At 39.0% G+C, this 13312-nt stretch overlaps 1 protein-coding gene across 14 annotated transcripts in view; it reads left to right on the forward strand.

Moving 5' to 3' along the window:
- dab2ipb (DAB2 interacting protein b) overlaps nucleotides 1-11232 on the forward strand; it is a 145791-nt gene extending 134559 nt beyond the window's left edge. For 13 of the 14 annotated variants that reach the window (XM_071466879.1, XM_071466881.1, XM_071466876.1 and 10 more), the window contains 4 exons: nucleotides 393-530; nucleotides 5018-5220; nucleotides 5331-5418; nucleotides 6901-11232. In XM_071466879.1, coding sequence (XP_071322980.1) covers nucleotides 393-530; nucleotides 5018-5220; nucleotides 5331-5418; nucleotides 6901-7068 — 597 coding nt within the window. In that variant the 3' untranslated portion in view covers nucleotides 7069-11232. The remainder of the gene's footprint in view (nucleotides 1-392; nucleotides 531-5017; nucleotides 5221-5330; nucleotides 5419-6900) is intronic. The other variant, XM_071466880.1, reaches the window with a different exon arrangement.
- The last annotated feature ends 2080 nt before the right edge of the window (nucleotides 11233-13312 follow it).

Raw genomic sequence — 13312 nt, forward strand, 5'->3', positions numbered from 1 at the left:
TCCATCAAAGACATGGCAGAGAGAAACACACACACACCTAAGCTGGTAGTCTCTCCAAGCTGATTTCAGTTCACTCATTTAATGTCACAGTATTTACCTTCCTTACTAGTAGTATGGTACTGTAGGTGTACACACTCACATGTGTAAATCAGTGCTTCAGAGTGTGTGCTGCAGTGTATGTGTGAGCTTGAAGCCAGAAGTGTGAATCCATTCCACCTGCTGCTTTCAATCCAGATGAGTTGGTGCATTTCAAGCTTATTTCTGTTGTTTCTGTGCTGTTGTTGCAACCTGACCCCCTCCTTCCCCCCTACCCACTCCCCCCTTCCTCCTTCCCTGTCACTTGCACTCAGCTCATGTATGTGTGTGTGTGTGTGTTGTGTTGGTTTCACTAGGCCCCCTCCCCAGTGAACCCCAGTGCGCTGGACCGCACAGCAGCCTGGCTATTGAATATGAATGTGCAGTATTTAGACCATGAGGGGATGGAGCCCGAGTCACTGAGAAACAGAGAGGATCTGTCTCAGGTGGAGAAGGTAACCTGCCTCCTCATCCAACTTTTGACCTCTACCAACCCCTCTTTTCACAAACCACCTCAACCTTCAGCCCAGCTGAACTGTCCTTCCTTTCTTTACCTCTCATTAGTTCCCTCATAAACCTCTTTCCTGAAAACACACTCACTTATCGGCCACCATTCCCACATTGCCCTTGCCTTTCCTCTAAGCCTAAGGTCCCTTACACATACCTATATTGCCACTTAAAGCTATAATATGCGCATTTATAATATAAAATTCAGGTAAATAGGATATATAGTGCTTTGCATGTGACCATAATACTTTATTCTCTCTTACAGAAATTGGCTTGTCTGTGATGTTGTTTTGCTATTTTCACAGCCAGCAGCAAACTGTGGCTTTCAGCTGTAGGAAAGTCACAGCAACAGCAACAATGGCAGAAAGCAGTTACAACAGGCAGCATAATTATGATGCTAAATATAGCAGGCAAGATTGAAAATCACCACTAGGACTGCAGCAACTTGATTAATCTGCTGATTATTTTCTTGATTAATCAGTTGGTCTGTGAAATTTCAGAAAATTGCCTGTCATGATTTCCCTCAACCATCAGAGATTTATACAAATGTATTATTTTATGCTCCAAAATCCCAAAAATAATCAGGTTAGTATTATATATAACAAGGAAAAGCATCACATTTTCAAGGTGGAATATTTGGTATTTTTCCTGAAAAATGACTAAAACAATTAAACAATACTGAAAATAATTGCAGCCTAATTTTTTGTTAATTAATTAATTGATTCATTGCTGCATTTGGCTAACAATTCAGTTCCTGTCTTAAGACAACTTTTCTATATTGTATGCTAAGCAAACCTAAAGAAGCTAATGAACAGCTTGTAGAAATATAGTGTGCAGTGAGGCGTGGACTGTTACAATGTTACAATGTTGTAGCCATAGCCTTCTTACTTCATTAAAAAAAATCTGCCTTTACCTAAAAAACCTCCACACACCCTCACAACTCACAACTACCCCCCTCCCCCAACTCTCTTACCATCTTTGGAATGAAATTAATAGCCCAAAGCAGGTGTGTGTGTGTGTGTGTGTGTGTGTGTGTGTGTGTATGCACATGCAGTACATCCACACAGACGTTTGAGCTTGTGTGCGCTTGTATCTGCTGTATGTGAGAAAAAGAGACAGAAAGAGGCGTTTTGCTGCTTCCTCTGCCTACGTTCCCTGCTTCTCTTCTCAGCAACCTTTACAAATATTCACCCTCAGCTTCGCTTCTGTGCTTTGATTGGCTGCCACATGCTCCCCCTTTTTTTTTCCCATCCATAATGAATACAAACCTGTCATCCTAACATAGCTCATACTTTATGGAAGCCAGCAGCCCAGGCAGGGAGAGGAACCAAAGAAGGCAATAACTTCAGTCTTAACAAAGAAGCCACAGCCACCTTAAAATAGCAGAGCGGTAACAAGAGAAGAATTGGAAAACTGCATCTTCCACAGCAGCTTAGGCACAGGCTGCAGCTAATGGTCCATACATGCTCAACAATGCAGCCCCTACAGTAGTTATTTTAAACTTTCACATTCATTTGCACATACTGTGTACATTCAGTGATCTACATCAAATTACGGCATGCATTTGTCTTGTTAGGAGAAAGCAGAAATTCCAATAAGTTAGATGATTTTCTCATTTAAATAAACACAAGTAAATACATTAATTGGACACTATTTTTTAATTTAAAAAATACTGCTGCACATTTAATTCTCCACTTGAATGCTTCTCAGTTTAAAGTGTTTCAGTTGAAGCGTTTCATTGCATTGTAGATATGAAACTCAAGCAGGCGGAAATTTTGTGCTTAGGATTTTGGATTTTTACCCTCAAAGCAGAGGATGGTTGTTTCTCAGTTTAGAGAACATGTGAGAAGGACTTTCCTGCAAGATGACACAACATTTCCAGTTGCTTACATTGCATAATATAATAAGGTAAAACATGTATTTATATGTTTGCTTTAATAGAAAAAAAAACACAGTAAAACATGTAGAAATTGTCACTATAGATATTTGGTGTGGAATGATAAATTCAATACATCAGTTGTATTACAGTTAATACGATTAGTGGAATGATTAACTTGATGATTTCATTGACCATCCATGAAATCATCTTATGTCACCATATTTGCCCAAGTCTAATGACATACCCTGCTGTATCATTTAATTTAGGGCCTAATGATCGAAGCATTTACTGTGTCATCCAGTGTTGTGGATTTTTATGTCCATCTTCAAATTTTAAAGACCAATTCCTCGTTATTTGTTTCATATGTTCTATATTTTATTTAATATTTCATATACTGTAGATGTTGGTCTATTTCTAGAGATAGTTCAGGCCATGTTACTTCTAAAATAACATATTTTGGTTAAACTCTTCTAATTTGAAATATTTCAGTAGAATCAATGTTAATTATACTCTTTAATTTGTGGAATTTCAAATGCACAGGTACAGTCAATATCCCACTTACAGCCATATGAAATTTATTTACAAATATTTAGGAGAGGTCAGCAATGCAAAGACACAGCTCTGACCCCTCTGACAAATATAAATAATATATTTATTGTATTTTTCAAACAGTGGTTGAGCTTCAACAGTAGTTTTATTTGGCGCCCTGTGTTTCAAGTAAGAGAAGAGGACACAGGGAAAGGCATTATTGACGTGCAGACTCAATGTACTATGCATTTAAGGGAGACCAGTGGAGAGACAGAGGGGCAGGACAAAGGCTGCTACAGATACAGTAGATGTCATTCATTCTCAGGGGATCTAGTGACAAGAGCAGTGGGATATTGGAGATGTAGAGAAAGGGTAGAGCAGACGATAAGATAAATCTATTTGAGGTCACTATTCCTCCTGGGAAGTGGGGGGGTGATGGGAAAAATGCCCCAGTGGTTGGCAGGAGAGTGACATGAAAAAATAAGCAGAAGGTGACAAGGAAAGATAAATGATCTCAGCAGCATCCTCACTGTAATTGAATCTGATCATTCAGGGGGCTCTGCTAGTGCGTCTTTCACAATGTTCTCCAACACTTATTGCTGTAGCGTGTTCAGCTGTATCACACAGATAAACTGGCCATTTTGGTTTTTGTTTAGGCTGTTTGGACTAAAAATGTTGTAATATATGAATACTACCAATGCTAACATTTAGTTTATTTATTTTTATTTTCAGCTATAATAAAGGAGACTTTTGATATTTGCAATGCCAGGAAACATCATCAACATTATAAATTAGACCAACACTCTGGTGCAGAAATATAAATAACTATTGGCTCGACTGCCATGAAATGTAGTACAGACATTCATGGTCCCCAGAGGATGAAGCCTTATGACCTTGGTGATCCCCTTACCTTTCCTCTAGCTCAACTGTGAGATTGACAGTTTTGAGTTTTAAGTGAAAGGTCTTGACAACTATTAATTGACAACTAATTAATTGCAATACCTTCGATGATTCCTTAAATTTTTATCTAGTCAAGTCTATCTAGCCATCATCAGGTCAAAAAATTCAATTTGTCCAATACTTTGGTACAAATACATGTGAAATGAAAAATATTCCCATCAGCCTCAGCAGTTTGTGTTCAGTGCTAATTGGCAAATATTGTATGCTAACTCTAACTGTGAGTAAATATCACCTGCTACATCAGTACGTTTCTATTTTTAGCACCATTTGGGTAAGCACCATCTCAGAGCAGCTAGCGTGACTGAAGACACTTCTAGTGTTGCTATCTGTAGAATCACTCTCACTGTTCTTCCAGTGACACTTTCTTAAGAAATGTGTTTTTCTATCCAGAAGAGATTTGATACCTGTGTTTGCTTCCACCCTTGAAAAAACCTCTCTATGAGGTCAGGGAGAGATTTTCAGAGGTTATTTCACAAACTTGCCTCGTATTTCACCGGTTCCATCCCTCTCTTCTCACCTCCTTCGTGCCTTTATTTAATCTATACTCCCTCTCCTTTCTTTCTCTGTTTTTCGCCTGTTTAACCTCTCAGCAGGTCGTTGGTTTCCGAGCCAAAGCAGAGGTCTGACAGGGTGAATGGCCGAATTTGACACTGTTTTTAAGTTTTGCAGTGAAAGCCTTGCTAGTATTGAAAAAAGCTGCTCAATGTCAGTGGGAGAATTGATTGGAAAGAAAAATTTTCATTTGATTAAAAGGCAAAAAGATTTTTGAGGAAAGTGTTGTAGTGCAGCTACACAGGTCTAGTATAGAATTGCTGTTATGAGAACTGTTTGCAAATGAACCACATGATTCTCTGAGAGAGGCAGTCTCTCTATTGGAGACAGAAATGATCAGGAACAACAGGACACAATCTCAGACCTGATTGAGAGATTTCTTTTTTGTTCTTGCGAGCTATGGTAATGAAGAAGCGGCGCCCACTGATAGGGCTGACGATGATGATCATCATTATCGTGATGCTAATGACAACAACGATGATGATGTTCTCCTCATCTCGCTGCTTTTTTATTCAGTACCAGCAGGAGATCGCAGTGCTGCAGGAGAAGCTGCGAGCGTCGGTGCAGAAGCTGGAAGAGTACGAGGCCCGTCTGAAGGGTCAGGACGAACAAGCACAGAAGGTGCTGATGGAGTACCAGGCCAGACTGGAGGAGTCGGAGGAGCGCCTGCGCAGACAGCAGGACGACAAGGACCTCCAGATGAAGGGCATCATCAGCAGGTAGGGAAGAGGAATCTGTTTGGCTGAAATGCAGCCGTGTGCATTTGTTCTGTCACTGAGACTTTGTTTAAATGTCCTGTAACACTGACTCTACTCAATTACATTTCCAGGTTAATGTCAGTGGAGGAGGAGCTAAAGAAGGATCATTCAGACATGCAGGCGGTTGTAGACTCTAAACAGAAGATCATCGATGCACAGGTCAGTTTGCCCTTCTACAATACACCGGCTGACAGGACTAACTCTATCGCCCACTGTGCAGGTTGCATATGGTTTAGTTGATACTTTCTGTCTTTGTGTTTCAAATTTGTATGTGTCACTCGTGTCTTCTGCTTGAGGAAACAAAGGGTCACTGAAATACAAAGAGATGTTTAATTCATAGCTGTCTCAGCTCTGGCTGTGACAAGCCTGAATGGCTGAGCAGCATTTCTCAGCTCCCTCCCATTCTCACTTATAAAACATACATTTACGAATTTCTTGCCTAGTTTTCTGTCAACATGTAGCTCTTCTATAATCCATGGTGGTTCTTATTCAGAGAAAACTGTTTTAAAATCCCTGTTAGAGAAAAAAGTGTTTCTCTAGAGCACACTCTGAATGTTGACTGTTGGAAATATAATTATAAATTAAGCAGAGTGATAGTGTGGGCATCAAGGATTAAACACTACTGAGTCTTTGTTACAGTTACAGTCTCTCCATATCTTCTGTTCTCTAGAAAAAGTTTACATTACACACAGACACACACAATTAAGACAACTACACTGCAACATGATATTTACAAAAACCCAGACACAAACGTGCATCGATGATTAATCTCCTTCACGCCTAAAGTAATGAGACTTTGCATCTTCAAACAAACACAGCACAGTAAGACAATAAGTTGTCTCCCTGAGTAAACAGGCAGAGAGAATGAAAATAAAAAGCTCATTATAAAGACAGGGAGGGAAGCTTCCCTTTGTGGTTCAGCCCAGACTCTGTCATACAGCTAATATGATTGGCCAGATGCAAGAACTCAAACCAACAGATTTTGTAAGTGGCACGTAATTCATCACATTTGTCAATTTTCATTTATTTAGAATTTCCTCAAATTTTACCAGTGGCCCCGACCTGTCACATGAGTCACATACTGTTTGATTGAAGAATTATAACGCAATGAATTTGGAGATTAAATGTTACTGATATCAATATAAATAAAAGTACAAAACTGAAGTAAGACGCAACACAAAACTAATGCTCTGTTCACTTTTGTTTGGTTATTAGATTCTAGTTTTAGAACTAGAACTAGGGACTTGAAGCTCTTTGATGAATAAAATCTTTTCTTTTTTTTGTGACACAAACTTGCCCCCAGACAGAACAAAGCAGGTAGCCCTTTTATGGCAGTTTGAGACTGTTCATTATCCTAATGACCACATGGCACAAACACACACCTACTACATGAACAGGAGGCATTTTGAAATTTGATATTTACAACAAGTTAATGCAGTTAAGAGGGTTTAGTGAATCCGACTTGTATGAGGAAGGTTCACGAAGAAAGAAAGGTTTAGGATAAGAATTCAAAATGTTCTTGCATGAGGCTCTTACTTAACACTCTGGGGAGGAACACAGCCTCTAAATTTAGATGCAGTTTTATGTTGAGACTCCATACAGTGTTTCTCTGACTGTATTTGTGTGTGTGCTTGTGTTTAGGAGAAGCGCATAGCATCGCTGGATGCAGCAAATGCCCGTCTGATGAGCGCTCTGACTCAACTGAAGGAGCGCTACAGCATGCAGACCCGCAACGGCATCTCCCCAACCAACCCCACCAAACTGCAGATTACTGAGAACGGAGAGTTCAGGAACAGCAGTAACTGCTAGACAGACTGGTATCTGCCCCGAGTGAGTGTCGAGTGCCTGCGAGTGTACAGTAATTCAATGAGAGGACGACTCCGTGCATGCATGGATGCATGCCTGTTTGAAAGACTGCGAGGGTGTGCGTGTGTTTTTAAAAGCAGACAGTACTTTTAGAGGACATTTACACTTTTTGGACACAGTGGAGGAGAAAAGGACATCGCTCTGAACGGCCTGCCAGAAGAGGCGGGACTGCAGCATGATGGACAGATCACCAAGAAAACAAGATCACCAGACGGCCTTCATTATCAGGGTGACGGCTAGAGGAGGCGGGTCGGAGCTTGTACATATGAAACTCAAAGCTGTCCATCAGTCAAACACTTTGCCGGTGGATGTGTGCAGTCGCTGGGACAATTCAAACCCTGCCTACGCCTGGGACAAACCACTATATAACCACACATGGTGATGACCGCTAGACACGGTCGCCCTAGCAACCCTCCTCTCCTCCTCTTCTCTCTTTAATCAACTCCCTCTTGATGACCAAGTGGACGCACTTAAAAAACAATAACACGCATTGAGGATTATCACTTCAGTTTTCTTGAGAGGATTACTTTCTAGTGCTTTATTTTAAAGTCACTGTTTATAAAGAACCAAATAGGAGCTAAAAATAGATATTTTTCGTCTAAAACAATCTTCTTTATTTCCCTTCTCACTCTTCGGGTGTGTTCCTGAGCGTCCCGTTGACCCCATGCCCCCTCCCCCCTCCTTGCCATCCCTATGTAGTGCACTTTGTGAAAAGCTATTGGTACATGAAACGCCTTAAGTAAGGAACACACCTCGACTTTATCCCACAGCTCCCCTATTTCTGCAAAAAAAAGAAGGCACAACTTATACTGTGGATTTGTAAAGGATACAAAAATAAATTGTATACACTTAAATGTAATATGAATACTAAAGTAAATGAATTATATGTGATACTATATTAATGAAATTTAATATAGATGTATGCATTTCTTTTTTTTTCTTCTATAGAGTATACACACATAAACCTATATTTGATAATCTCAAATATAAAAGCAGCCCTTTATTTAGGAGTGAGATCTAGTTTTATTTTTCTTCTCTAACGATGAAAGACTGTAGTGTGTAGCTTGCTTTAGAGCCCTGGAGGAGGAGACCACACGGAGCAGTGATCAGCACCGTCGCCTCAGTCACCCTTCAAACATCCATGATGCTTAACCCTTTACATACAGTATGCACTACAGCTGAGAGGAATGTCTGTACAGTAGTTTTGAGAAGCTCTGGCGTAGCTTGCACAGTCACGTGTTCTTCTAATGGTGCTCATCACTGCTCTTAAAGACACAGATCAGTTAAACCCAGATTTTAATTTTGGGGCTGTGGTCTTCTCTCTCTAGTAGCACAAGAGCTATTTGAGAGACGTGTTTAAACACACTCACTCATACTATACACTGGACTGGTGAGCCATTGTTATAATGGCCTCCTTAGTTGCAACATTTTCTCTCTTAACTGCTTTGTTTGTGAGTGGTAATGAAGTATGCTGCATCTAAACTGTGACTCTATTAATCCTGGTGGCATCATCTCTCTCCTCTTTTCTTCTCTTAGTCTCTTTTTCTTACTCACCTCCACCCTCTTTCATCCCCCATTCTTCTGAATGTGAAGATGCTGACTCACAGTTGGTCTTAACATGGGGTTTAGTCCTTCTAATCTCTCTCGTCATTGCGCCATCCCATCTCAGCATCTGTATTTTGTATATTTTTGTATCCATTTTTCTTACCTGTAACAGAATATATACATCAAGTGTGAGGCTCTGCATGCTTCATCCTTGCTCTAGAGCCAATGGTAGCATCGGTATCTCCATTTGTTTTCTTTTGTTGCCATTTGGAAGCTGGTGATGATGATGATGATGATGATGATGATGATGATGATTGGCTTGCTGCAGACATATATAGTGAACATATGATAACTGAGTGTATCACGAGGCTGGACAGCCTGGGAAAGTGTAAATAAAATGCTTACATTATTTTTACCTAATGTTAACAGAGCTTTTTGTAAATGTATACTTGTGCTCAAACTCTGCTGTATCATTATGGATATTGTAAATACAAAATAGCTTAGTCGGTCATCTGTCCTCATTGGGTAGAACTATACAATTAAATTAACCTTTCAGTGTTCTCCCTGTTGAAGCTATTGTTTTTGTATTTTAGAGTGTAATATCGCTAGCCAAAAAAACAGATTAAGTAGGAGTTCGACTCTTGGGAAGTCATGGAGGATGCCTAGTTGGTTTCAGGCCAAGCTGAGTCCAGTCTTGATGAGATTCACAAGCACAATCCTGTATTTCTCATCAGTCTAGTTCTATGCACTTTTACGTTCAGTGGTTGGTGTTTATAAATAGCTTTTTTTAGCACAGCACCTGTTTCAGGTGTTTAAAAATGTGGCAAAGTTCAAAACCGAAGAAAGGGATTTTTTGGTATAGCTCAATCGTAAATTGTTGTATCTGATAAACAGAAGCATTTACAGCTGTTTTCCTGTTTGAATAGAAACAAATAGCCTCAGACTAAAGAATCCTCTGGTAGCAAAAAAAAAAAAAAACATACAGGACTTCTCTCCTCCTCATACTTCACAGGCATCCAGTCCTAAAACTATATTGTACAACTGCAAAGATTAAAGCAAGAATATGTTACTTCTGACAGAAAAAATAACACATTCTTCCTCTCAGAAATGAACAGTAGAATTCAGAGGCAGTCAGACACTTTGTCGCTCGGTTCAATAACTTACACTCCGAGGTTTAGGTCTGTTTTTACCAGGCTAATGTTATCAAACTTTACTGATTTAGTTCACTAACTTCATGACTTTTCCACGTGCTGTTACAACCACTTAGCATTAAGCTAAATGTAAAACTGCTGTTCACAGCCTTGGTCTGTTATGGCCAGTAGCGTTTGAGGCTTAAGGTTAGGCACCAGTTTTGTTTTTGTTGTTGTTGTTGTATAAGGCACAGATTCAGTTCAGTGATTTTATGACTCCTCTCCACTTATACTAATGTTAATGCTGAACATCAGTTTAGAGTTTAGAGGAGTATTGACAATTTTGATGCCAGTATTAAAATCTTATTTGCTGGCTAAAGTTGACTAAAGCTATGTTAGCTTCAGTTAAATTTAGCTACATGAGACACATAACTCATTCAGTTATGACCCTTCTCCACATGTAGCTTAATGCTAAATTACTGTGTAGCTTAATGCTAAAGTAGTGTTTAGGTGACTGCTAAACTATTTAGTTTAATTTCACATTTTTGCGAGCTAAACTGCCAAGTTTCGGTGCCAGCATCACAGCTTTACTTTGTTATGACAAGTAGACTTGGTTTCTAAGGTTGATGGCACATAACTATTTTGTTGACTCTATGCATGTGCTTCTGTTACAGTAGCTTAGCATTGCAGCTAAATGCTAAACTACTGTTCAGCTAAATGCTAAACTATTGTTAAGAATTTAATATTAAACCATTGTTTAGCTAGTGAAAAGCTAGCTAAACAGTTGGAAGTAACATCCACTTGGTCAATTCTGACAAGTAACTTTTGATGGTTAAAGTTTTGCTTCGTAAGGCACATTTACTGTTACAATAACTTACTGTTCACCTAAACGATAAACAGTGGTTGAGCCTTTAGCTTAGCGTGGTTTAGTATGGCAGTAGCGTTTAGCAGTGTTGTTCAGAAAAAGTGTCATAGTCTTGTTTTAAATTGCATTGTACAATAATTAAAATCATGTATGCCACATCAATACATCTGCACTAAAGTAGAAGACGCATTCTTATATTTGGTTTCTAATTTGACTTCTCAGCTATTACTTCAATTATCCCATCCACCTTCCCACCTCAGTTCTGTTGTATGAGTCAGATAACCATGAGTTCACGCTTCACACAGTTCAGCCAGTCCGACAAAAGATCAATCAAAATATAAAGCTATAAATAAAGTAAAAGATGTTGTATGTTTTCTATTATCTTGTAGAAAATACTTTTGTAAGTATGTTGAAAGTATAAAGTATTTGCTGGATTCTGCTTCCTTTGACGACAGTGACAAAACAATAATGTACAGAGGAATTTGTGTTGACAAAATGTGGCTGTGCAATTTATGTACATTCGCAACTAGACCTATTAAAGTTTTATTTAGCTATTTTAAAATGTCATCCAGTTGTGTCTGTCTCTGATCGCCTTGCTCCCATTTTTCTCTGTGACGCTTTGTTATTATGAAATGTAAATGAAGCTTAATTTGAGTGCATGTGAGATGAATCACATGTTCATTAAATTCTCAGGCAGGCCTAGATAGATGACAAGCAGCTAGAGAGAACATATGCTCAGACTTGGGGTCCAAAGGCAGAAGTAGAGGGTATGATGGAGGGATGTGAAAGATTGGTTTGAGCAGCGCCTACTTCTCAGCAAGCCTGACCTACATACTGCCTGATTGTTATTCCCCACAGTGGGAAGGAGAAAGCCTAAAATGGCCTTAACAACAAAAATGGAGGGTATTTTGTTGTGAAATGAATCTCTCAAATAGCTGTAATTGTAAATTGAGATGATGCTTAAATACCTCACACGGTATAGCTCATAAACAAGAGAAATGTGTGTTACAAGTGTTGTACAGTATGTCATTGAATGGGCAAAGTGGACCTCAGCAGGTCCTGTTAGCAGCGTGTATTTAAAGAAAAGCTCCTGTGCTTTTAATTGCTCCCCGTGAGGCTCACTTATTTCTTTGGCCAAGTGGAACAGGCTCCCTGGGGCAAAGACATGCATTTAGGACATTAGGCTAATAAAACAAGCTGCTAGTCTTATCACTCTCCAATACTCTCCCACCCATGGCTCAAAAGTAGGCAAGAAAACAGCGCCATATATCAGGCCACTTGTTGTTGCCGAGACAATTTCTTGCCAAGTGCATAACAACAGCCAAAGGAGTACACACTTTAATTCCACTCCAAAACATCTTCATATGTTCTGTGTGCTTTGGATATCTATTTTATGCATAACTGAAAATGTTATAACACTAAAACCATCTATTAAAAGCTGACCCAAACCTACTTTGGCTTAAGAGAGTCTGTTTGGTTAAAAATTGGACGGGAATCATGTAAAAGATGCAAAAGTGCATGTAACTCCAGGTGAGTTCATGTATGTGGACAAACGCTAAGCACAGGTTGAACTTATCACACATTTTTGAACAGACTATCACAGACTAAATACTAAGATTGTAAATTATATTATATTAAATTATATTTCTATTCTCATATACTACATGTATACTACATTCATCTAATATAATTAAGATTTTAGAACTAGAGTCAGACACAAGGTCCATCTGCGAGTCAGGGACACGAAGATAAAGGTAAGAATGCAATGTGTGCCTTAGTTGATGTGGTATTTTTGTTGTGCAAATTCCATAATAAATTTGCAGTGGTTCAAATCTATTACAACCAGTTGACAGTAAACAGTGGCTTTCCATGTTGGCAATGCAGGTACCAAATACAATGGTACAGTAAGACCTTTTGAAAGAAGACACAAAACACTTGTTACAAATGAAACGGGTCACTACACTTCGCAGTTTCGTAGCTACAGCTTTATCTGTTCTGGAGTGACCAGTAGCGTTTGTGTGCTAACATTAACTAACGTTGGCAAACTGTGGATGGACATGGTTGTGCATTTATAGGATAATGGTAAATGTAGCCACAATTCAATACAAGTTACACAGTTTGCTTGAAAATGCTGCTCACACATTAATGTATCTGTAATAATAATCATGTAATATAATGTTTCTCTTAATATAAAAAACATTTTTGACTTGTAATATTGTAATTTGTAATTTCTAAATTTACTTAGAGAAAGGATCTGAGTACTTCATCCACCACCGTAGATTTAGCAATGTTTTGTCACAGCTGCAATTCATTTAATTTAACGATCAATTAGTACTGATATTCTCCAACAGTCTGATACACGTTACCTTGCACTAAAGTTTGATGGAAGCTAAAAGGTAATATATATATTTTCTGACTGGTGACAGATTCCCAACGCCTGGGTGACAAAAAAAAATAAAATAATTGTAATGACTTAAGACACTGCATTAACTGGCACTCCCTGCCTCTGCAACAGAAGGTCGAGCAAACATTGGCAGATGGTTGTGCTGTGAAACATATCTAAGCTCTTAAAACATATAAAAAATGATGCTATTTCAGGCTCATCTATCAGCCTTGTTGAAGACTGTAAATAGCACAAACTGCCAAC

This window comes from Trachinotus anak, unplaced genomic scaffold, assembly GCF_046630095.1.
Source record: "Trachinotus anak isolate AG129_WGS33_773 ecotype Australia unplaced genomic scaffold, CSIRO_AGI_Tana_v1 ptg000028l, whole genome shotgun sequence".
Lineage (NCBI taxonomy): Eukaryota > Metazoa > Chordata > Actinopteri > Carangiformes > Carangidae > Trachinotus > Trachinotus anak.